We start from the raw sequence: 25,459 nt of genomic DNA, 5'->3' as shown, positions 1-25,459 counted from the left end.
CTTTGCAAAGCATATCAACATGGACACTTGGTATAGAAATATATTCACACAGGGAGAATCCAGAATATTTCAAGTCTGGAAAACTTTCAAGGGAATTTGAGGGAAAGTAATTCATGAAATGAATTACAGGTGCAAAATCGATGTTACCGAACCTAAGCGCTTCCTGCTCCAGTCTCTCCCTGCCCCCGTGTCACCTTGTCCAACCCTGTAAGAGTCACAGTGACCACTTCACTAGCCTTTTTTGTTTGGGACGGACATATTGGGCCAATAAACCTCACTCAAAAACTAAAGTCTTAGTGGATTTTGTCTTTTTGTCTTCTTAACCTATCTAAAAAGATTACTGTGATTAACAGAAAACAGCTGGCTGGCTGGGGCAGATTATTATTCCAAAAGATTAATCTTCCAAAAGATTAATTAACTTTAACCCAGATTTCACTCCTTTCCGTTTAATTTATGCAGGCAAATGACGTGAGTTCTACGATGTCAATGCACTTTGAGATACACTCATGGGCAAGGCATTGTTTATAGTTATCTCTTGTCTTGTCTGACATCGCACCATTGCCAGGATTGCCCTCCGAAACCTGCAAAGGACAAGAAAGGGAAAGTAGAAAGATCATTAGCTGGAGAACCAAATACAAAGAAAAACTGGATAAGCAGGCCTTAAGTATTACAATAGTTTTCAATTTTAGTAAAACTTACTTAATAAAAAATGGTGTACTTGGAATTCAAAAGGACCTGAGTCTTTTTCACTTCCATGTACAGGAATAACTCAGTTAAATTTAGTGTTTCTTCTACAACAGGGGTCACAGCAGCTTTTGCTTATCCCAGGACAGGGTATAGCCACGATAAAGATGAACTTATGGAATGGGGAAAAAACAAGATGGGTTTTCTTTGACTCAACACGATCAGATAAGTTCCCCTAGACAGAGATCACAGGCTCTGCTTCTAGGTTGGTAGTAGAGAAAGGAAGGATGCCTCTTTGCAGAGCTCAGTTCTCAGTCAGAGGCACTGGCTTGGTTAAAGCATTGGATATGCTTGCTCAAAACAGAAGAACAGGCTTAACTTATTTACTTTAACGAAAAGTGACAATCCATCCTCATCAGTCAGAATATGACACATCCCAAATCAAGCAAGGAAATCTACAGAAGTTACATGTCACTAAGATGCCACACATTTTGGCCACAGTCATTAAACCAGTCTACTGCTGATACAACCCAAATTCCATAATGAGTCCCTTTGAAAAACCACAAAGGGACTTTCAAAACTGTCTTACAAAAGCTTTGTTAACATGTTCTCAAAAATCTTTATCAATTCAGTATGTTCTGATGATGATCAAAACAATTTCTTTTAGACTTTCTGGTCCAAAAAGTCATCTTTGGTAAACCAACAGTGGCTTACCCTTTATCTCTTCACTAGTCAGTTTGTCATATTTTACAGATGATCCTTCTATAGTTAGATGACATGCTAAAATCATGAAGTAGACTGGTACTGAGTTAGGAACACTTACTTTTTGTTTGCAGCAACATAAATGCAGGGATTATAGAATGTGGAAGATTTTGCGAATAGAGGAGCTATGATGGCCATTGCAGGAGAAATTTTCTTTGGGTCTCCAAAGGAAGACCATAAACACACAATAGAATATGGAGACCACGCCACCAAGAACATTACAATCATCACAACAGACATCTGTAAAACAAGAGGAACAGACACATAACCAGTATTACCTGAAGATGAAGACCTCGCAACCTAACCTCAAAAGCACATGCAGCTGTGTGAAAATAGAGCTATCCAGAACCAATCAACAACATGTAAACAAGCACACCTGACAAATTTTGACAGGTTATAATGAAATCTCACTTTGGGGATTTAATAGCACATCACACTGCATGTATTTTGGCATGCTGTTATTTCATTATGTACAATCTTCCTTCACAGTCAGCACTACTGATTATGTTAAACCTGTCCGTCAGAAGTTTAAATGGCCAGAGAGAACTGCACATATAAATTATGACCACCATAACAGGTCACTCTGGGATGCTATTACAAACAATAGATATGAACAGAGAGAAAAATCTAAGCCAAACATTTAATAAGGTTGTTAATAAAATCATTTCATAAGGCTTAACTATGGTACAGTTAAATAAAAGAAAGTCAATGTTCTAGGACACAAAGGCTCAGGCCATATACTTAAGGAACCCAGAAGTGTCTGCTTGGTTTAATGAAGCATGATAGCCATGTCCAAGCATCATACTGAGGAGATACCCGAGCAGTCATGTCTTCTCTGCCTGCCTGTCAGCAAGAACAGTCTGGGCACCTTAGGGCTCACACCCCAGAACACACCATGTCACAGCTAGAACTCAACAGTGACAAACTGGGAGTAGTGGGAGGGTAGGAGAGCAATCAATTGGGACAGACTTTTTTGGCTTTTGTCAGGGACATGAATCAGTAATGGAAACTGGAATGGAAATCTCAAATGAATCAAGAGGACAAAACAAATCACTAGAAAACCATACAAAACTGCAGAGCTCTTTGTATGTACAGGATTCCCTTGTGGTGTTTACCTATACCCTTATTCAGTCTTTCAGTGACAAACAAAATGAGAAACAAGAAGTAAATGGCTACTTTGTATGAGCTGCTCCAGAGCATGACTAATAAACAAGCAGTGCCTCTCTCCACAGAAGATTCCTATTTAAATACAAATGCGATACCTATTGATAATAATCTAAATGAAAGGGTTCTTTCTTTACAAGTTTCGTGCACAGAAAGCTTAGAAGATGCTAATTTGTGAAAAAGCAAGCAGTCCAATTCTAAAGAAGGATACTGCTTAACTCCAAAGCTTCAATCTTTTTTTCTTTTTTCTTTTTTTTTTTCCCAAAAATATAACTCAGTGTCTTCAACTGCAAAACAGGAAAATGCATTTTCATCACAAATGTGAGTCTAAATTTATAACTGAACCCTCAGTTTCAAGCTTTCTGAAAGTTATTCAGAAGAGCAAAATGCTCAAATTATTATTTTTCAGTAAAAATACCATTTTCAGAATTTAGCAGTGAGAGTTTTCCAAAGAATGTTAAGTTTGCATTGATAAGTAATTCAAAAGCATAGGTACACACTCTTCTGTCCAATTCTCACATTTTTATCATACCCAACCATAAATCATATCTTTACACAAAATCAAAGGAGCTAGTGAACTTCAAGCTTTCTCAAGGACTTTTATACATTAAAAGAATGTCAGCCTTCCACTCAGGATATATCACTTTATGCCATAACTCACAATTGCTACTGTTTACATAAGAAAGAGATAAGCTCAACAGACTTAAAAGAACAAGGGATCGGAATCACACAGCTTGGGAGCTTGGAAATGCACTTTCATTTTTAGGCCATGAGTTCAAATTAGAGTTGACCAATCCATTTCAGACCAGATACACCTGTGAACCTAGCAGAAAGCCTAAGGACTCTGCAGACACAGAGCAAAAGTCCTCCTAGGACACCTCTGAGGTACATTTCTATGTAATGACAGAGGGCAGAGGCAAGGAAAATTCATGTTGTTCCCAGCCTTCAAAGTAGCTATTCATCTGAAAAGAGTATTAGGCCAAAAGTAAAGAATCTAGTGTTATAAGTCAAGCCAAGAGTTTTCACCAAGGCTAAATTTCAGTTAATATTTAGTACAAAAGGAAAAGGGGGAATGGAGGAAACAGAAATGCTTAAAAGGCTGCACTGTTCCTTTGCCCCCAAGACTTTACCACAAAAGAACATGCTTAAAACAAAACATGCCCTCATTTACCATACCTTTGTCACGTCTACTTGGTCAGACCAATCTATGTTGATGCTCTCCAGGCAGTTAGTGCTGGCATATTGTTTCATTGTCCGGGAAACATTGTAATAACAGTAAAACATGACTGTTAAGGGTACAACAAAATTAACAGCAATTACACTCATTGTGTAGGAAACAAAGGACCTGATAAGACAGAAAAACAAAACACAGTAACTTACAAATAGTCATCCAGCAAAAGTTACTAAAGAATTTGATATTTTGATTTATTATGAAATTTTAAAACAAGTTTTTAAAGAATTAGGAAAATTTTCTTTAGCTTTAATTTTTTTATTAGCAACTGCAAGTCTTGCATTTCAAGCGTGGCTGAATTCCTGTATTTTTTCTAGACTTGCTCTATGTCTTAAAATGATTTTTATAAATCAGGCTTCATACTTCAGAAAGAAGAAGTTATGCTTATATAGTGGTGAATTAAATAATCTTAGCCTTCAGGAGACAGCAAATTTAAAAGAAAGGGTGACAGGGAATCTTACACATCATTTTTCCTCCAATTTACTGTGCACGTTGCTCCAGTTGGATCCGGAGCGTAGCTAGCCCAGCCTACAGTAGGCATGGAAGCCCAAAAGACTGCATTTATCCAAGCAGCAAGGATTAGAGTGGCATAGCTACGGGTAGTCATTCTTCTTCCTGTGGCCAAGCACATAGAATCACAAACCATTGTCATCTTTTGCTTCTTTCCAGTGTTGAACTTGAACAAGTGGCTTCCAGCAAGCATATGCCAGGTTAATAATGATCATTTCAAAGGCCTACACTCCCAAACACTGTAACATACCTGTTTCATACTGCTGAACATTCAAGCTTTGCAGCCTTTAACGCTACTTAAATACCATCACCCGTTCCAACTCACAACATACAGGCAATTCTAACCCCGTGCCAAAAAGCTTACTATGCAACAGTGCGTTCAAGTACATCTTTGCATGATTGCAGGGGGAGGAATTGACTGTTACAGTACAGCTGTAACAGAGAGGAGAGAAAAACATCCAGTACAGTGTCAACACAACACTAGAGGCACACACCCGCCTGACAGAGGTCAAAACCTCCCACAGCTAGAGGCTTTTCACGTCCTTCTGTATATGGAAGTGGCCCTCTAAAGACTGCAAATAGCCAAGAAAATACAACTTATAAACAGAATAACAGCCTAATTGTGCAATTTTCACTTTCAAAAGCAGTACCATCCATGCCAACTAGATAACTTAACCAAGTACTGTAGGATCATGCCCTAAATTCAAATTATGCCAGCACTGTAATTATGGAGTCATTCATGAGAAAACAATACAATTAGACTCTTATTTCATAGAAGACCAATAGTGAATGATTTTTGACCATAAGTACAGTACCTATATCAGGCCTGCAGATTGTCAGATAACGGTCAACTGCAACAACAGTGAGCAAACCAATACTCGCCATCCCAAAAAAGATGTTTAAGGCAGCATAGATCTGAAATTATAACAAACGAACAAAAAAAAACATTTCTGAGAAATCTTTCAAAGGTACAAGCACAAATTTGTGGACCGAATCAAAGGCACTACGATACATTACATTCAGCCAGTGTTCTTTTCCATAAGCAAGGTACTGAAGGAACTAATTCAATGCAGACAATTTGGAGCTGGCTCATTTAAAATTAAACATTTCAAAAGCAACCTGCTTGTGTGCACATCAGAAATCCTAAAGACAGTAGTCTAAAAAGCAAACAAAAACCATACTTCAATAAGTAAATTTTGAGATTCAGACATAAAGACTTTGGAGGTTGGGGGAGCTCAATTCATGTTTTCGGTATATGTTAAAGAAACCTGAAGAGCATTTGATTCATCAAAAAAGTTATGGCTTTAGCAAAGTGGGGTCCTGAATTGTCACTCTTTCCTCTGTTGTATAACTACACTTTTTTCACAGATACGGTACACTGATTTACCCCATCGCCCGCATTTTTACATGTGCCAGATCGACTGCACAGAGTAACATATGCCGCAATCCCAACATGCTCCAAATGCATCTGCCCAGTCATCCCATGGTCAGCCTGACCAGGAAGGATGCCTGGGAGGGCTCTGTTACCACTGGCACCCCAGAAATACAGAGCCCTGTGCCAGACCACATGCCACCAGTGGTTATAATAGAACCACATGACATTCAGCCCTCTCCGTTCACAGGATTCGTTTGGTTTAGGTTGACACGAGTTGTGCTTCAAGTGATCCTAACTCCCAAAGTACTGGTAGTGAGATTTAACATCAACTTCAACCCACTACAAGTCAGTCTAGATCCAAAGATGTTGCAAGTGATGCTTCCTGTCAAACAGTGACTGAATTCTGAGCTTGAAATAACCGTGTACTCAGGCAACTGACATCAGATTGTTACAAACATCCATTATATAAAGGTCCAAAACGTATAGTGTTGCTAGTCTTTTCCTTAAGTCACATTTTCAGCACATGCCTTTACATTACTAGTCATTTTCCTGGGCACTTAAGCCCAGCAGTTTTTTTTAAAAAGGTAGATTTAAATCACAGTACACAGCGAGCAAAGGGCACCATCTCTCTGCTATGGAAGTATAATTTTTCAGCCAGTCTATTTTTAAAAATAGACAGCTATTAAAACTAGGTTAAATCTTTAACGGAGACAAATAGCCTTGCAGGCCTTCATTTTGGATATCCTAATAGTACCATCCAAAAGAACATGTGTTTGCCAAGCAGAACTCATTAAGATCTGTCAAGATCATCATCAAAACAGGAGCCATGTCCAAAGTCTTCCAACTATCAAATAAACCAACAAATGTGCATATGCTACTATATAACCTTCTTCATTTGGGGATTTAATTTCCTAAGCCTCCTTAAAGCTATTTTAAAATCTCTAGTTGATAAATATAAGGTTACACTTTAATTTTTTTGAGATTATAAGTATAATTTTGGAATGAAATTCATAAAAAATCCTATATCCAGAAATTGTTGTCTCTTAAAAGAGCTAATATCAGGTAGAGCTACTTTTTATTTCTCAGTTTGCTTTTAAGTGCTCAAAAGTTTCTCTCCGACTGAATTGCAATACCTGGCATCCAGTATAGCCAAATTTCCAGCTTCCGTGCAGATCTGAGGCAGCAGACATGGGGTAACCAATGCCACTAACACCAATGTCAGTAAAAGCCAAGTTGATAATAATTGCGTTGGTTGCTGTTCGAAGCTCTTTGTGCTTAACAAAGATGCCTAACACAACAATGTTACTGAAAATGCTTATCACTCCTGTAAAGACAGAAAAAGGGAAACTTTACAAAAGATACACACCAGCCAGTAATATACATGCAGAAGAAAACGCAGCCTATTGTAATATCTAAATCCTAAACAAGCTTTATTTTCAGTCAAGCACAATTTTGCAAAGAGGATAGACACCTGAAAAGGAGAGAAAATCTTTTCCAATTACGTGACTTGGATTCAGTAAGGACCAAAAGTGGAGTGTTTTGCTGAACCTGGGGCTTCCGATGCAACGACAAGCATAGCAGAAACTCCAAAGCATCTAGGATTGCAATTCACACACTCCAGCCACCGAGTACAGTGCTGTCTTCCATGGCAAAAAAGAATGCAGGTTGGTGACTGGCAAAAAAAGCAGGGCTTATGATGCACCTGATCTAGCAGAAGGCCCTTGCCACCACCTGAGATCTTCCTTTCTCAGCAGAGAGTTTCTCCTGCGCATTCAGACAATAACCCTGAGCAAAAGGAATACAGAAGCTTTGACTTTCCTTCCACTGCCCTAGCCAGACTAACTCCCCTCTCTGCTCTTGAGGTCCCAGCTCTTTGCAAGCATCAGAGTTGGCTCAGGTTGCTGCAGACGGTACTTTCTAAGCCTCGTCAAGCAGCCTGGATGATCTGCGCAGCCTGCCGCAGCGGCACGGCTGGGCCTGCACCAGAGCTATTTCCTCCACCTGACAAGCTCCAGGGCTGTGTCATAGCCATGGTGAAAGTCCAGCTCTGCACTGAACTTGCTCCTGCCTCGCTGACCTGTGTATTTTTAAACCTCTTTGGTCTGGCTTGACTCAAACTGCGTCTGAAGTCTATTATTAAGCAACACTAGAAACGGGCAGTAGACAAAGACTCGTGATAAAGAAATACAGTACTAAAGCTAAAATGTACCTTCTCCCCTCTTCATGTCCAATCCATCTGAAATTTGCTTTGGACTTAATGCTCTTCGAGGTGCCCAGAACACTCTTCAGGACGCTGGGCATCAGCAAGCTTTTCCTGCTGATCCCGGTGACCTATATTAAAACCTCCAGATCCTCCTCTTCTCCCGCTATTCCTCCTTGTTAGCCAAATCCTACTGCATGGCTCTTGGAGTGACTTTACATGGCACTCCCACAAAACAGGGTGGGGGGGTTGTTGTGGTTTTATTCTCTTCAGACTCTAGCCTGTTGCAGAGATATCCAGAGTAAACTCCCATCCTCTAAACTTTTACTAACCCACTATTAATACAAGCTATTAAAAAATAGATAATCAGGTTAAAAACTCCCCCTTGCACCTCAGCAGAGAAAGACTCGGGGCTCTTATCAATAAAATGGATAATTCCAACATGGTCAAGCAAACAGAGCCATTAAAAAAATAACTTGTAAATAATAACAGGAATTTCTAAATTGTTCATGGATTCCCTAGTCTGGCACAGCTGTTACTGAACCAAATCCTAAACTTACAAACATTTGTATAGCCTGGGCACCTTGAATTACAAGTTCATTGTGGAATGTTATTCTGGTAAAAGTCTAACATGTTATCTGTGGAAATGCCCCTCAGAATTTTTCTTTTTATTTAAGAAGTTTCACCTATGAATCAAAACACTATGGTTTCCATCATCACAGATCTGAGGCATAATTCTGTAAGGAGATTGAATGAATGGCTGTCATACTGAAAGCGGACTTCCGAAAGCAGACCCATCTTCTTTCACAGTCACTGCCCAGCCTGCTCCAGTCCCCTGACAATCCATCACCTTCACTGATAGGATTTCTGCTCCTCTATTGGCACCACCAAAAACCTAACACACACAACTTAGCTTTTGCTGACATTCCTCTGTGGAAAGGGCAATAAGGTTTTTAAGTATTATACAATGTTCTTCCATCTCTGTCACTGTCGACGCTGCAGCACAGAGTGAAAAATCTAACATCAGTTTATAGTCGGACTACAAACATGCTGCAGTTCAAACAATAACTTCAAATCAGCAGGGTTAGAAAACCTGAGGGCAAGAATCAGTTTCAAGCACTTCAGCTCTACAATTGAATTTTGAAGACTTCAACTGGTACTGATATGGAAATTCCTTCATGGAAAGTCCTGTGGACTCCATCATTGGCAGTCCACAGGAAAACAATCCATAGATGTGAAGCACACACTCCAGTGCATCAAACTGAGGCAGACATTTCTAAAGTCAAATACACATCAGAAGTACCATCTGAACCACTATGCTCAGCAAGAGCTACATTAATACCATGACAGATATGAAAAAGGGCAGAAGGAAAGCCAGTGCAACCATAATAACATGCATAAAAATATAACAAAGATGATACTTTGGATAACACACACAAGGGACACCACCAATTCTTCAGCTTTTAAATGGAGTTTCTCCATTTCAATTAGGTAAATTGGTACCTTTTTTACCTGAAACTCACATAAGGAGTTTCACTGCAACATTTTATTAATCAGTGCCAACGCCCTACATTACAGAAAGTCTCTTAACAGATTCTGTAATTTTAAAATCAAATGAGGCAAAATTATACTTCATTCTTGGCTATCTCTCTTTCCCTTCTCTTTTTAAAACCACCAAGCGTGTCTGTTCTCAGGTGCAAGTCTCCTGCTTAGTACATAAAAATTACATTACAGATGACAGTGGAGGTGCATAGCCACATAGATGCCATCAGCTATCATATTCACACATTTGAGGAATGACACTGTGATGCTATGAGCCCCTAAAACGAACAAAAGCAGGGAGCTGGGGATCTCATCTGAAACTAACACCACAGTACAAGCACTCACAGTGCCAGTTCTGTCACCTCTCCTGTTGACAGGTAGGTAGTGTGTCATCTCTTGGGAGAGAGGAAGCAAAATAGAATTACAAGTTTATAAAACAGTACAGGCTTCTTATGAGGCATGCTTTAACAGATATTACAGCTACCAAGAATGAAATCAGAAATACAACAGGACTGTAAAGTCATATCCCCAGGGTGAAAGAAGGATCCTGCTAGACACTTAAATTTAGTGCTTCAGAGCCCAATCTTAAAATGAAGGGAGGGGAAGGGAGTGGAGAGGGAACCAAACTAAACCAAGGAAGAGAAAGCAGAAATTGGTAAGCTATGAATGCTAATGAATGCCAATTCCTTACAAATTTTAGCACCACTAAAACAAATTAATAATAGAGCCAAAAAAAAATGTTCTGGGGAGCAAAATGGAAGAAAGAAGATGGATTCCATCTTGAACAAAGTGAGAAACAACATGTAGATTCAAGAAGTGCTCTTCCCTGTTTCTGAGAATCAGGTCAAGTAGAACAAAGTTTCTCCAGGCAGCAGTTAAGCAGTGTCCCTTAGAAGAGCAACGAAGCTGGTGAAGAGTCTAGAGCACAAGTCCTACGAGGAGCAGCTGAGGGAACTGGGGTTGTTTAGCCTGGAGAAAAGGAGGCTGAGGGGAGACCTTATCGCTCTCTACAGCTACCTGAAAGGAGGTTGTAGTGAGGTGGGTGCTGGTCTCTTCTGTCAGGTGGCTGGAGATAGGACTAGAGGAAATGGCCTCAAGTTGCGCCAGGGGAGGTTTAGATTGGATATTAGGAATAAATTCTTCACCAAAAGGGTTGTCAAGTGTTGGAACAGGTTGCCCAGGGAAGTGGTCAAGTCACCACCCCTGGAGGTATTTAAAAGATGTATAGATATGGCACTTAGGGATATGGTTTAGTGGTGGACTTGGCAGTATTAGGTTTATTATGGTAGGGCTCGATGATCTTAAGGGTCTTTTCTAACCTAAACAATTCTATGATTCTCTGATTTCTTAGAGGGCAGGGAGTGCAGACCAAGACCTTCAGTAACCTGAAATCATCAGCTGGGACGAACTCATGTGATTCAGAAAAAGCACATGGATGCTGCCACTTGGCTTGTGAAACATCTTAGGGTTAGACAACTATTCCCATATTTCTTTAATTAAATCTTGTAGTTTTGTGAAGGTGATGATAAAAACCTCATGACCTGATCAAGAGCAGAATTTCTTACTTTCCTTCTTCCCAGGGAATCAACAAAACTAAAGGCAGACCAAATGCAAATACAAGTCCTAACAGAGTTAAGCAAGACACATGGGTAGTAGCATCAAAACACTGAAGGTTAGGTCCGTGTATAACACGGAATTTGCTTTTTCAGTTAGCATTTTAAAATGATACCAGAGAATTTCACCATTATATGGTGAAGGATATCCATGAGGCAGTATTGCTTCCTGCAGCCTGAGTATCCCTGTTGTCATCACTAAAATTAATACACTGACCACTGTAGAGTGCAATACTTAACAATTACTTCCTTCTCAGAAAACAAAGCAATTATTTGGAAGAGAGAAAAGCATTCAAACCTTTTAAAAAGCAGCATAATGATGAACACTGTACTTGTACTTCATTTTTATTCTTAGATGTCTGCATATTAACACAGTTTAATTTTTCCAGGTGTGAGATTTGCTGTGGTAAGGCATTTTCAAAGCAATCGATCATACTTTCAAAGACGTTATAGACCTTACTGTCAAGAACACTCCTCATTAAGACAGAAAAGTCCAAGCTATAGGTGGAAGGTTTACTAGACTCCCCCAATTACATTAAGAAAAAAAAGAAAAAAAAAAAACCCACAAAGTAATCCAACTTCTTTTTTTTGAAAGACATTTAATTTCCATGCAAGATTAAGAAAGAAGAGCTGGGTTGATTCTGACTAATCCCATTGATCACCTATTATAGCTTTGATCCCTAACACCAGGTGGTCAAACTATGTGAAAAGACCACCTTATTACATACAGTGTAATCAATTTTAATTAAAATAACAAGTATCATACATATTTGCAGCACCTAATTGATCCAGTTATCTGCAAATAGTGTGGTAGTACTGCAGAGTGTATCTAGCCTTCCAATACTTGACCATCATCCATCTCTACAGCTTCTTAACAAGTCTACTGCTCTGTGTAGCTGTTCTACCAATTTCTCTAAAAACCTGAAATATATTGCCTTTGCATTCAAAAACACCCTCTTTACCAGAACAGCGATTTGATAGTCACCACTTCAAACAGATATGCTAAATAAAATGTGACCATCAGCAATACTATTTCATATAAACCTAAAGTACATTAATATTTTAAAGTATTTTAAGAGCTAATTATAACATAGAAAATGCATGGTACAGTCTGTGAATAAAGTATATATAAACTGATTTACTTTTCCATAATAAAGGTATAGAAGGCCTATTTTTAAGCACAGTAGGTTTCAGGTTTTGGTCAGGTTGATATTTCATTGCTATAGCACTCAATGCTTCAGAAAAACATTACTGAAGTAGTTGTGGTTATAACAATGAGGAAGTTTTCAAAGGAAAAAAAAAAATTCCATAATAATTCAAGTTTAGCCAAAGGCCATTGCAGTCACAGGGAATGAACACGATGTCAAGCCTTTCAGCGTGCTTTTTCTAACATGTGTCATCGGTGAAAAATACAGCTGCAACTGGAGTCTGCTCTTCTCTGATTAATGACCAGCTCCCTCCCTCGAAGTCACATTCCAACCCTTCCCCTTACATCCCCCTAACAGACACCCGCTCACATGCTCAGACTACACATATATTACTACGAACATGTGGCCCAGGAGAAATCTCAAGATAGCTTCGAGCACATCACAGAAAAATGCAAGATGTGACAGCTATGCCCTATTTTTATCTCTTTTGCAAGCTGGCAGAAATCAATTCTCACTCTATTCTATAATTATGTATCAACAAAATATATTTTTCGAGATACAACCCTTCCTTCAAATATAGAACAGAAAGCTTAGATGTTTCTGCATACTTCAGTCAGCCTGCTGATTGCTAACTTGTCAGTAAACTATGGAGAAAAGCCATCAGACATTTGTGTAATACAAAATGAAATACCATCGCTGCTACTATACAAAATGAGCATTCAGATCTACAGTTCTATTCTAAAAAGTTACGCAACAATTTGCCAATGCCCATACCTGCTGTTATTAAGTAAGCTGCAACTATGTTGTGCTCAGTCTGTGTAAAGGCTGAATGAGCTTCATTGTCACTTTCTGAGGAATTGGATGAATCATTCCAATGCATTTTGGACAAAAGAGACTCGTCTATCCTCTGCAATAATTCATCAAGACGACGAAACACTACAAAACCCTGTCAGGCAAATTCTTTCATTATTCAACAGCCTCACTGAACAATTAAAAAAAAGGGGGGTAGGGGGGAGTTCCCCCCCACCATTGACAGCCTCCAAGCATGATTTAATTGGACTAAAGTGCAAAGAAGTTTACACTCCCAATCTCTGCAGGAGATTGTTAATTAAAACAAAGAGCAGCACAGAACAGAGTACATTTCCAACAGTATGCTTAAACTTCATTCTTACTGCTAAAGAGATTAACTGTCACATGCCCCCAAACTTTTTCCTTCAAACCTCTTGTGCAATGCTTCGGAAACCTCAACAAAAGTTGGCTCAGGCCAGTTGGTCATCAGCCTGGCTTGGCATTAACTCCCATCATCACAGTGAACACACAAAACTGCAGCACAACATAGACACAAATGTCAATTTCTTTAAAAAGCAGGATATGCTTACTCTAAAGTCCATCCCTTCAAATCCTTAAAGACCTACTTCTTTAAGATTCCTCGTTTGATTTAAACTCTCAAACTGACACAGACAGAAGACACAAGAACACAGTCCAGTATTTTCTGAAGTGAAGCATGACTTTCAGAAAATCCAATTGCTACATTTCTAAAATAGCCCGGTCTGCAGAAAATCGTTGTTGAATATGTCTTACAAGTCTGACACCTTCCCTCTCCCAAACACACACATGTAAGCTTACTTCGGGCAAATTTTCCAAAGCATGTTACTGGGCAGAAAATCATTAGGCATTTTCCAAAGCCCTGAGCAGCAGAAGCTCGTGTGTTCTTCTCTTCAAGAATGAGGGTAGCAGCACACCAAAGTAAAGACCTTTCACAAAATCCTGCATAAATATTAGCTGCAATAAACCCTTGCCCAAGAGCTTATATGCAGTATCAGTATACGCAATCAAAGAAGGTGTTTCCCGCCGGTTCCCCTTCATATGGTTTTTGCCTCCAGTTTTGTACTCATAATGGGTATAAAAGTGAGAAGGATGAGCAACCAGTGGTTCTTCAGTTGTATGTGGTTTGCAGGCAGCTCAGGCAGGCTCCCAGACTAGGGCTGTGACTTCTGAGCAGCAATAAGGGTGTAGTGACACAGGCAGTACTGAGGAATATAGCCATCCCATAGAAAGGAAGTATACTTGAAAAGCTCTCCCTTCTCTAACCCATGAAACACTCATAGAGCATTCCCTCCCACTCCTCAGCTTTCCAAAACAGACATCCTGCATCTTTCACCTAATCTAAAGTAAGAAAATTTTGATAAAAAACTTGGGCAGTCACAACATCTAGTCATCATTACTACAGACGATTATGTGTCACAGTTCTACCAGCAAACATTTTCTTTAATGCCACAAATCTACACTCACTCTTACAGTTCTCACGGTACTTCTATTATTACGGTATTTTTCCTGTCAGAAGAGGATTAAGCAGGAACAGGGTGGGAGGGTTCTGAAAGAAAAGACGATCTGTTTGGCAATGAAGCCACTTCCCTAGTGCCCCATAGTCCTGCCTCGAAAGATAAAAGCATAGTGATAAATTGATATCTTTGCTTTCCTCCCCTGAAACTTTGGCAAGATTTTCAAAAGCATCTCAGATCTTGCAGCTTCCACAGAAGTCAGAGCTTGCAATGCTGAATGTCTCAGAAAAGCAAAGCATTGCTATTTTTATTCAGATAGGATTCCAGACTTAGCGTGGCAGTTAATGAGACCACACAAATTTTATACATACTTGTTGGTTAAAAAGCAAGTTTCTAATGTGTGCAGTCCATCCTATATACCATCGCATTGTGTCTGTCTCCTCTTAAATTTGGCGAATTTTACAGCAACAGGAATTAAGAAAAAAAAAAAGTAAAAATTAAAGGCAGACATTACTTATCATTAATCTAAAAGTAATCTTTTCTAGAACACTGCAGTTCATAAAACAAGCCAAAAAGATAAAGCAAGGAATTAAGTATTAAAGTATATAGATAATCTAGAAAGTTGGAACCACAGTTCCTAAGGCAGATAAAATATGGCTTACCACATTGCTTTTTAATACTAGTATAAGAAAAAAACCAAAAAACATTCCAAAACCTCAGGCTGTTTTTATCCTCCAATATCAGATAGTATTACTAGTGTCAGAGGGGCACTTTATAACCTCAAGTGATGCTTTTCCTTCCCACGTGTCCCAGATCAGTTGCAACAAATCACATTTTCTATTTAAGTCCATTCTTCAATTATGTATCTGTATTCTTCAGTAGGTATCTGTATAGATATGGGGCAATGCAAAACTCATTACAGGGTTTAGCAAGTTGCTTTCAGTTATGTGTAAAGTATATTTCAATCCACAAGTGATGAGAGTAGAGAAACTTACCGTTTGCGTTAAAAAAAAAAAAAAAAATTTAAAAATTTAAAACCAAAACAAAACCTCTTTCCCATTTTCAGTGCTAACCACGCTAAAAAAGCAAAACCCTCCTACGTTTATTAAGCACATCACCACTAGAGGGCTCTATAAAGCAGAACTTCCCTTTAATCTTATTTTCGCAAACAGATGCAAACCGTTCAAACCCAATGGAAAACAAGTTAATAAATAACTTTTTTCCCCTCCCTCACAGAGACTTAAACTGTTGATTAGAAAAGCTTGACTCTAAAGAGATTTTCAGCTGACTGAAGAAAACGCCCTGAAAAAATACGTGACTCCATAAAGCTTTTTACTTGCCATACCTCATGCAGTAGCTGTACTTTTTTTTAAAGACACCACCATTGTTTCTTGCCAAGACAATGCTTTACACAACCGCAAATAACTTTGCACCAGTATGTACGTGACTATCCAGCACTGGATACTTCAGGCAAACATCCATTACTTTGTGTCAGTACTAGTGAGAATCCTTTCTGTTCTACAACAGCCAGTGCTGCAGACATATTAAAATATCCCAATTATTTTCTGCACTTCAGCAAATTTCTCTGTCAAAATAACATAGCAAATCTATGAACTATAGTGAGCCATCCTATCCCAGCGACCACAGAAAACACAAGGAGGAAAAACATCCCTCCAAGAAGGAATGCAGGAGTACTAAAGCCATTCTTAGTTGGCAACAATTTAAGCTTTACAATACACCTCCATGTATTACCTTCTGTTTAGCAAGGATTTAGATCCCACATAGAAAAAAAATATAAACCCAGAATTTTAGTGTGGCCAAGCCAAAAGGCTCAAGGTATTCTAAATACCTTTAAGCAATCTGATCCTAGTGATTTACCAGCCGTCATTTTCAAAATCAGCTGAAATTCAGACCCTATGTCTCGGTCAAATACTGCAGTGGGTAACACATTCACTTGCAACATTTTGAAAACCAGACTTGGCTGTTGAATGCTCTGCCTCTGTCAACAGTGAGCATCTGCAGACACTGACAGGTGGACAAGGAGACAGGTAGGTGACACCACTACTGCTGTGTCCTGGGTGGGAAGCCAAGCACTGTGGGGTACGCTGAAGCCTACCTTCCTCGTGAGCTTCAGAGGAATACTGCAGGACAGCAACACCCTTTGGGCTGCTGGAGCGGGTGGCAGGTGAGAAGTTCTTTAGGTGGCCCAGCCATTTGCCCCAAAGGCTGCCAGTGAGGGGAAATCCAGGGAACACCAAACCGTCATCAAGAACCTACACTGCCACTAACACCTCTCCCCCACCCCCCTTGCTTCAGACTGCACTGTGACTTTTTTTCCCCAGACACTACAGCTACTTGAAACTTCCCCTTTCTGCCAACATACCTGTTCCTGTCAGGGTGCTGGTAAGCCCACCTTTCCTATTCTCTGCAGAAAAAGCCTAGGACATCTGTAAGCACATATGCAAAACTCAAACACTTCACTCACTAGGACCAGGAGCACAGTGACAGAATCACAGATAGGGTTTGAATAAAAAGTTCAAGACGGAGAGGAAGGTGTCATATAAGATTAGAGAACCTGTATTTTAGTTCACTGTAGCACTACACTGTAGACAAGACATGTCTTAATTTTTTTAAGACACTGAATTTTCATCTATTACAGTTAGCAACTACTTGCATTAGGAGGGCAGGGTCATGCCATGGCATAGAGAAAACAAGGCAGAACAGGGACTAGATGGGCCTTGCCACAACCAAACACAATCCTTCCCAATTCTGGGGAAGGAGGGGGAAAAAAAAAAAAAAAAAAAGGCACCACCACATAGCAGACATGTCCAGACACTGCCTCCTCATATGGCAGCTCATTTCACAACCAGTCACTGAGGACATTCTTCCATCAGCACCTGAACATCCTACAACCTCCACAAACATCCATTACAAATTTTCTCTGGGTATTTGTGTTAATCCCATCCAACATGATTTATATGTGTAGGGCATGCCATAATGCTCCTCATAATTTCTCAGCTGGGACTGCAATCCAGTTCCCAATAATCAAGAGGCTGGTGTTCCCTCTAGAGCTGCAATGGATGTTGCTCTTTAACACCTCCACACACAGATGTAAAATTCTCTGCTTTCTTGCAGCGGCCTCAGACTGACTCACTGCTCCATCTGCTGTGAGATTCAAAGCATACACTTCTTGTCTTAGGCTGCAAGATGGTACTTCATGCAATTAAAACATCAGCTGTCACGTCATGAAATTTAAAAGTGATGGCAGTAGTCTTCTGATACCCTGGAATAAAGTATGTCCCTAAAGCATGCAGTGAGAATAGCAAAGCAGAACATGAATTTCGGTATAAGAGTGAGGACTGTGTTATGTTACGTCTTCCAAAGCTCGAAAAATAAGGGAAGATCTAAGTCAGCTACCCAGAACTAGCTACTGAAGCATCAGTGAATACAGCACAGCAGAGGTTGCAATTACAAACACAACAAAAGACATGATAATTCCAGCTCCACTGCAGGTTGGTATTGTTCAACTGCAATGTGGTATGCCAGAGATGCAATGACTTGCGCAGGGTTTGTCTAGACAAAGGGCAACTCTACAATGCCTCAAGTCAGAGCCCTAAGTCACTTAGGCCCAGCAATACACAGCAACAAGTCTAAACATTTTCAGAGGTCTGGATTTAACTGACCTGGTTAAAGTTAGGTCTGTAGCAATACCAGGAATATAATCGGTATCCCTCAATTCCCGATTGTGCTGCGGTTGAAAAGTAGACTCAGTTTCTTCTCACAAAAGCAGATCTAGCAGAAATTCCAATGTTTTGTGGTTTGTTTTTTTTAAGCTGAAGAACATTTTTATCTATTATCCTACACAGCATCTGTTCAGACTTAACTGAATTCCTGAACATCTGTTTTGCTACCTTGTTCCGGAGATTATTCAAACTCAGTCACGTTTGTTAAAATGACCAGTTACACTGCAATCCTGGTGCTGACAAATTACCTGTTTCTTTTTGTTATGCAGAAGGCTAATATAACTCATTTGCCTGTTACTGCATTCATTAATTAAAAAATACAACAGTACGATCAATTCTGAAATGTACTTCTTTCCACAACGAACAAGATGTTCAAAATACTTTCATGTAATTATCCTGCAGATCCCTTTTCAAAAGTGCTTCGTATGAGAGTCTGTGAACAGACTCCTGGCTCTGGATGAAATCCAGGGAGATTCTACTTTTCTATTCCTATTTTATTTCCAAAGTTAGAGAGGCACCCTGTTCTCCTCCACCCTTAAGAAAGGGCAGTTAGTACCTTTTCAACAATCCTCATAATGCATCCAAATTTTAATTGGATTGGAGACCAGATTCGTGGAATTTTTTCATGCATTTTTTAAGCAATACTTAACTGAAAGCACTGTGTGCAGAGGAACCCTGTGATGGGCTATCTAATCTTAGTCCTACACAAGCTCAGAGCACCAGAGGTGCAATGCCAGGACATCAAAACCTCAAGAGAGACAGGCTAAGGAGGAGGTGGGGGCAGTTAAAAACTCTTAGCAATTTTAGTATCAGTGTAATTAGGTACAATTAGGTGACTTAAGAATAACCTTGTCTGATCCATTAGATAGCTTCTACAGAAGAACACATCTTAATGCCTTTGGCTTTCATTGAGATTTATACAGAAAAATCCACAAAATATCCTTTGCTATCTTCCTTTCCTTTTATACATTATTATGTATAAAAAAATTCTATTAACACAAAATTTTGAAGTTTAGTTTGTAAAAAAAAGGTTCACAAAGGTTGTTTAAATGGCATGTCCACTTTAGAGCAACCCAGAAGATTCAATACAAAAAGAGGATGAGAACTAGGGATCAGTCACATGTAGGTAACAGGTTCATACTGACGAATGTGCATGTAGTGAACCCGTAGGGTTTGTGAAAAAACATTTCAATTGATTGTTTACTCCAAACTCCAACATGAAGTCAAGCATTGACTTGTCACTTGTCAGAAACAAACAGTTTAAGAATAACATTGAATCCTGACTTAGTTAAAAAAGTTCAAGTATATTCTGAGCAGTCTTCTGTTCTTCGCCTGGGGCTACGCTCTCCTCATTTGCTGATCAACAGTCATTAAGTGTAAAAACAGTTGTCATTTTACAGCTTCAAGTTCTTTATAAAAAGAGCTTTTTCAGGGTCCTTTACTAAAATTTTTCCTTGTTCTTCACTTCTGCAGATGATACGGTAAGACAGCGGGGAGATACTCGTGGCTCCATTTTTAATATCCTCTTCCTATTTTAAGAGGGAAGAAGAAACAATTCACATCTTAGATGCATTTAAAGCAAATAAATGATATACATAACACTAAATGAGTTGTTAGAATAAAATAATTTATCATCGTTAGCTGTTCTCACAGTCCTTTTTGAATGCAAAAAAACTAGCATAGTCTTACACAGCATCAAAAAATGGAGAATACTATGCTTCAATTTAAGCTAGCTACTGTGATGTACAGAAACTTTTTGCATAAAACTATAAACATCTGTAAGAGATTAAAAAATACAACATGGTTTAACATTTAAAAGCTTTAGATATCAGGAGCCATTCTTATTACTGAAATGTAAAAACCACACACTCACCCCGAAAGCTTCCTCCACCACCTCTTCCTCCTCTGAATCCTCCTCCTCCTCCTCCTCTTCCTCCTCTGAATCCTCCTCCTCTTCCTCCACCTCTTCCTCCTCCAAATCCACCTAAACATAGAAAAGAAATTACACTTTGAGGAGCATATAAATTCTTTGTCATGCATAACAACTTATTTCATTGATAGCTTCTGAAAGGAAAAGAACGACAACAAAAAAACAGAAACTGTCAATTGCTGGACAGTTACTAGGTCAATTACTAGTACCTTGTCACTGCTAGAGACCATCTGCAGCATTTTAGGTATTGTTTAATAACTGATATACAATATCCAAAATACTAAAGACACTAACAAAACTCCATGATAAACTTCTTTCATAAGAGTAAAAAATTAATTACAACTATTAATTATTAATTAATTACAACTCAACAAAACTTTGAAACACTTCTGCCTTGCTGCAAAGAGGCAGGGTAGGGAGAAGAGACAAGAAACTGCAATGTAAGGAAAAATTAACTTCAGCTTTAATTGACGAGTACATCACAAATGATGTTGAAAAAGCAAAGAAGAATGAGATCTATCAGGTCATTCACCCCTCTCAAACACTGCATTTCAAGTATTTTGTCCAAACTAGATTTTTAGAACATACTAAAAATACAGCTTTCACTGACAATTTTGAGTGTGTATTATCTACAACCTTTTACCACAAGTTTGCTTAGTAGCCATGCTTTCTGTCTCTTATAAACCAGCATACTCTCCTCCCTATGCTTTGGAGCTGTTATTTAGCTAGCTACAGAAGCCTAGGTCTTGCCGTTGGAGAGATATCACCATCTCTTCCGTTGAGTCATCAAACAGAAATATGCATAACATTTTTCTCTGCAATACAACTGTTGATATTCAAGTACTCAATGGCAGCTTTACCACCCCCCCCCCCAAAAAACCCAAACCCCAAAATACCTGCCCCCCTCTCCCCCCAAAACAACCCGCCCCACACCAAATAAAAGCCAACATTCTGCAGCTTCCATTCTTGGGATCTTACCTCTACCACCACCTCTTCCTCCTCCACGTCCACCACCTCGTCCTCCTCTACCACCTCCTCTGGGAGCACCTTTTTCTCCAGGTGGCCTTGGCAAAAATCTCTGAAGGGGTAGCAGCTTTGCTGGATCAATGTAAAACTGTAGGAAGAGAGTTCCATCAGGCTTTGAAAATACCAAGACTAAAGAGCACATTAATGTCTCCCTTTACAAATATCCACAACTGGGTCTTAACCCTTTATGTCCAACTGTCCTCTGCAAATAGCCAAATAAAGCAAGCATGCAAGAATTAAACCAAAGTGTTATAAAGTTATTAAAACATAGATGATGCTTGAGTTTCATTCACTACATCTTTTTTTGCGGGGCAGGGAGAAAGAAGAATGTAGCAGATACAAAAGTGAAAAGGAAGAGGAAACGAATACTTAATGTTTATAAAGGACAACTAGCATTTAAAGTTAATAAAAACTTAATAAAGCTTTTATTATCTGATGACAGAGTAGATTTATCTAACTCATGACATACAGTAGAATTCTGTTATTTGAGATTGGCTAACCTTTTGCATTTTTTTAAATGAAGAGGCTTTCATGTTCTCAGACAGTTTCACTGAAAAATACTGTTAGTTTCTTTAAGGAACATGGCAGGAATAAAACATTAGAAATTGTGACTTTGATTATTATATGAAAGGCACATTCAGATATTTTCTAAATTAGTATTTTATAAATGAAGTTAAACATCATCACCGCAAATGAAAAACTACAATTAAAAGATCAGGAGAAACTATTTCCAATTCTTCTCATGTTTTTTTCATAGTTACATATACAGTGTTTTGTGGCAAAATCGTTTTTTCCCTCCATGTATTAAAGCATAAGGAAGAACATACCAGTGGAAAGAGTACATAAAAACATAATTGTAAAGAAACAAATTTGTATAGCAAGTGATGACCCCTTTAGGCCCAGGGTGACCTCAAGGCTTATCTGGAACAATTTATATGCTGCAGGGGCTCTGCTAGTGCTGCTGCTGCTGCTGGGTGGTACAACTGTCTGGTTGTGGAAAAGTAAGAGCCAGCAGGGACTGCTGGACCAACCACATGCCCAGCCTCATTCTACAGTGAAGTGGCAGACACTCTCTGTAACCCCACATGCAGTCTTGCCTGAATCCTTTGGCTCTCTAGTATGCAAGGACATTGGTTCGGGGTTCCCAAGATCAAAAAGAGCTGCTGGCCAACTCTGCTTAATTACAATTCAAAATTAAATGGAGAAGCAAGGAGCTGCAAAATCCAGTAACGTATTTTCTTAATATGCTAGTGTAGGAAGGAAGGAAGTTTCTGAAATTCAAATAATTCCGATACAAAAAGTAAATCTGCAAGTTAATACATTCAGAGCATGAGAGTGATTTAAACCTGCACATTTTACCTCACATTTAATGTGGGAGAGGAAAATCCATACAGCTAGCTACTGATGCTCAACCAGCCAACACAGACTAAGTCTTACTGCCACGTTAAATGGTTACTCCCCTAGTTGTCCTGCTTTTGTCATGGATTCTGTCAATCTGGCAGTGACAACAGAATGCACCCAGTGCCTCTGTCTCAACAAGCTTGCTCTGCAAGAGGACAACCTAGCACGAACCCACTTTTATTGGCAGTTTAAGTAACAAGCTGGACAATGAGCAACAGGACTTCCTAGCACAAATTCACCTTTATAATTAAGTAATAAGCTGGGGCATGAGCAAGGTCCTCTAACGCACAAAAAAAAAACAACGCTCCCTTGATCCAACTCTATTATAGGCAAGTAATCTATAGCAGAAAACGTAGTCGGGTAGCTAGAAAAAAGTAACACCTCGAACCACCGTGGATCCAAAAGACATCTGCCAGTACTGGTACTGACAGAAATCCTCTGCCCAACTGTCCTGGTTTTGGCTGGGATAGAGTTAATTTTCTTTCTAGTAGCTGGTATAGTGTTATGTTTTGGATTTAGTAGAAGAATGTTGATAACACACTGATGTTTTCAGTTGTTGCTAAGTAATGTTTAGACTAAGTCAAAGATTTTTCAACTTCTCATGCCCAGCCAGCAAGAAGGCTGGAGGGACACAAGAAGTTGGGAGGGGACACAGCCAGGACAGCTGACCCAAACTGGCCAAAGGGATAATCCATACCATGTGATGTCATGCCCAGTATATAAAGTGGGGGGGGCAGGCCTGGGGGGGGGGGGGGGGGATCGCTGCTTGGGAACAAACTGGGCATCATTTGGTGAGTGGTGAGCAATTGTGTTGTGCATCACTTGTTTTGTACACTCCAATTCTTTTATTATTATTATTGTAATTTTATTACTGTTATTATTATCATTATTATTTTCTTCCTTTCCCTTCTATTAAAATGTTCTTTTTTCAACCCACGAGTTTTACTTTTTTCCCCAATTCTCTCCCCCATCCCACTTGGGGTAGGGGGGGGAGAGGGAAGCGAGTGATCAGCTGTGTGGTGCTTAGTTGCTGTCTGGGGTTAAACCATGACACCAACATAAGGTAGTCTGTCATACTGGAAAAGCTTTAAGTTAGGCACGTAATGTGAATGAGTCACGTACCGACACCATCAGTTCCAGCTAGACTTGTGACTAACATCTAACTGGTAGCCAAGCCTTGAACTACTTTAAAATCCTAGAGAAATTCCGTTCAATAATCAATCAGCCTTCAACAAACCCATATGGTACATCACACATTTTTTCAAAGGATACAAAATCTCTCAACTGTCCAAAGATTTCATCCACTTTGCCAATCTGCTCCTTATTATCCAAGTACACCGGGGCATTGAAATAAGGCACCTTGTTTTCTTCTGTTTTACATTTACAAACAATGTCATCTTCGCACGGATGCATGAACTCTCCCAATACTGAAATAAAGAACAAACAAGCTAAAGATCTGGAGCAGTCACTGTAAATTAAATAAATACAATCTCTTCACGTAACTTACAAACTACCCTTTCTGGAGGCCCCTGGTCGTATCCGCCTCTGTTGAAGCCTCCTCGTCCACCTCCCCGTGCAAAGCCACCTCGTCCACCACGATTAAAGCCACCTCTGTCACCGCCGCCACCTCCTCCACGATTGAAGCCACCTCCTCTTCCTCCTCCACCTCCTCTTCCACGGAAAGACATTCTCTACGACCTCCTAAACTGTGGACAGAAATCAGCTGTTTAAGATGTAAAAACTGGTTCACGTATGATTTGCTGTACAAATGAAAGCCTCCTGACAGCCTTGTTTGTTAATTTAACGGTCAGCCATTTCAGTCCTCACTAAAAACACGCCGGCACGTGAAAAAGCAAGTTTACACCTCAGGTGCCATCCACTGCAACGCCTACCTGTAAAAAGTGACTCGCAGCGACGGCGTGTTTTTCACTCACACGTACGAGGGTCGAACGTGCTCTCCAGCCCCAGGACAAGGCTGTGCGACCCTCCAGCCCCAGCCCCGCCAAGCAGCGGCACAAAGCGAGAACATGCTCGGCGCACACCCACAGCGCCTTTCCCAGGCGCCCCACGGCGCCCGCTGGGCGCCGCCGCCGCCGCCGCTCTGGGTGCGGGGATCCCCGCCGAGGGCGCCCTCCCCCGCGCCCCGGACCCCCGCCCGCGGCCCGGCGCGGCGCGGCGCGGCCCTCCCTCGGAGCTGCCACCGGCGGCGGCGGCGGCGGCCCCGGCCGCTGAGGAACGACCAACGGCCGCTAACGGCTCACGCCCCCCCTTCCCGCGCCCCGCCGCGTCTCCAGCCCGACCTCCTCGCACGTGGCGTACCTCCACACGCACGCGCGCGCGCGGGCGCGCCGCCACCGGGAAACCGCCCACGCTGCCGGAAGCCAGGCTGCCTGCCGTAAATGCAAACGGCACCGGCTCCAAGCGGCACCGTCGCAAAAGGAGTCCAAAGCAAGTCGTCCTGCCGGGAAGCTGCGGCTCCTGGCGTCCCGAGCGGGCGGGCGGGCGGCTGGCTCGCCGCTCCGGCTGTTGCCGTCCCGGCGGAGGGTGCCGCCATCAAGAGCCTCGGCTTCGGTCCGAGCGCGCGGCTGCGAAGCGCCGAGCTCCACGGAACCGGCGGCGGGGGCGGGGGGGGGGGGGGGAGGGAGAGGGGGGCGCGCGCGCCTCTCCCTCAGGCAAAATCCCCTGCCCGAGGCGATTTGGGGAGGGGGTGCTTTGGTTCTGCTGGCTTTAATGACAGCGTTCCTGGAAACCGACTTTCGGGAAGAGTGCTTCGGGTCGTCTGTCTGAAAATTCTCCACACAAATCGCGCAATGCGGGTTTGTAAGCCCGCCGAGTATGTGGTGGCCGT

At 40.7% G+C, this 25,459-nt stretch overlaps 2 protein-coding genes across 6 annotated transcripts; both read right to left on the bottom strand.

The window, feature by feature from the left end:
* Positions 1 to 326: 326 nt before the first annotated feature.
* On the bottom strand, positions 327 to 16,866 carry RRH (retinal pigment epithelium-derived rhodopsin homolog). Of its 3 annotated transcripts, none has more exons than XM_030015163.1 (7): positions 13,004 to 16,866; positions 6,860 to 7,050; positions 5,167 to 5,266; positions 4,303 to 4,456; positions 3,787 to 3,955; positions 1,508 to 1,686; positions 327 to 581 (listed from the first exon to the last, which is right to left on the bottom strand). In XM_030015163.1, the coding sequence occupies exons 1-7, from the start codon at positions 13,107 to 13,109 to the stop codon at positions 476 to 478; spliced, it is 1,005 nt and encodes a 334-aa protein (XP_029871023.1). In that variant the 5' UTR covers positions 13,110 to 16,866; the 3' UTR covers positions 327 to 475. The 3 variants fall into 3 exon arrangements, with proteins under 3 accessions (XP_029871023.1, XP_040981577.1, XP_029871031.1); XM_041125643.1 differs by having other exon boundaries at positions 13,856 to 16,866; XM_030015171.2 differs by lacking the exon at positions 13,004 to 16,866 and adding an exon at positions 7,429 to 7,514.
* Positions 16,867 to 17,067: 201 nt separating this feature from the next.
* On the bottom strand, positions 17,068 to 24,995 carry GAR1 (GAR1 ribonucleoprotein). Of its 3 annotated transcripts, none has more exons than XM_030015192.2 (7): positions 24,931 to 24,995; positions 24,119 to 24,317; positions 23,884 to 24,038; positions 21,711 to 21,770; positions 21,163 to 21,298; positions 20,128 to 20,238; positions 17,068 to 19,783 (listed from the first exon to the last, which is right to left on the bottom strand). In XM_030015192.2, exons 2-7 carry the CDS (start codon positions 24,297 to 24,299, stop codon positions 19,770 to 19,772), a joined length of 657 nt encoding a protein of 218 aa, XP_029871052.1. In that variant the 5' UTR covers positions 24,300 to 24,317; positions 24,931 to 24,995; the 3' UTR covers positions 17,068 to 19,769. The 3 variants fall into 3 exon arrangements, with proteins under 3 accessions (XP_029871052.1, XP_029871044.1, XP_029871068.1); XM_030015184.2 differs by lacking the exon at positions 24,931 to 24,995 and adding an exon at positions 24,504 to 24,726; XM_030015208.2 differs by lacking the exon at positions 24,931 to 24,995 and adding an exon at positions 24,504 to 24,726 and having other exon boundaries at positions 20,128 to 20,181; positions 21,169 to 21,298.
* Between the last annotated feature and the right edge of the window lie 464 nt (positions 24,996 to 25,459).

Source organism: Aquila chrysaetos, chromosome 1 (assembly GCF_900496995.4).
Source record: "Aquila chrysaetos chrysaetos chromosome 1, bAquChr1.4, whole genome shotgun sequence".
NCBI lineage: Eukaryota > Metazoa > Chordata > Aves > Accipitriformes > Accipitridae > Aquila > Aquila chrysaetos.
This window is presented reverse-complemented; position numbering and strand designations above follow the sequence as displayed.

Excerpts from the sequence above, each read along its gene's own strand:
- GAR1 (XM_030015192.2), bottom strand. The coding sequence starts at position 24,299 with ATGTCTTTCCGTGGAAGAGGAGGTGGAGGAGGAAGAGGAGGTGGCTTC. Across the intron at positions 21,771-23,883 it reads TTGGACAGTTGAGAGATTTT|TATTTTTCAGTGAAACTGTC; the intron begins GTATCCTTTGAA and ends AGAAACTAACAG. Across the intron at positions 21,299-21,710 it reads CATTTAAAAAAATGCAAAAG|TTTTACATTGATCCAGCAAA; the intron begins GTTAGCCAATCT and ends CTCTTCCTACAG.
- RRH (XM_030015163.1), bottom strand. The coding sequence starts at position 13,109 with ATGCATTGGAATGATTCATCCAATTCCTCAGAAAGTGACAATGAAGCT. Across the intron at positions 4,457-5,166 it reads AATCTGCAGGCCTGATATAG|GAAGAAGAATGACTACCCGT; the intron begins GTACTGTACTTA and ends GCTTGGCCACAG. Across the intron at positions 1,687-3,786 it reads ACCAAGTAGACGTGACAAAG|ATGTCTGTTGTGATGATTGT; the intron begins GTATGGTAAATG and ends CTTGTTTTACAG.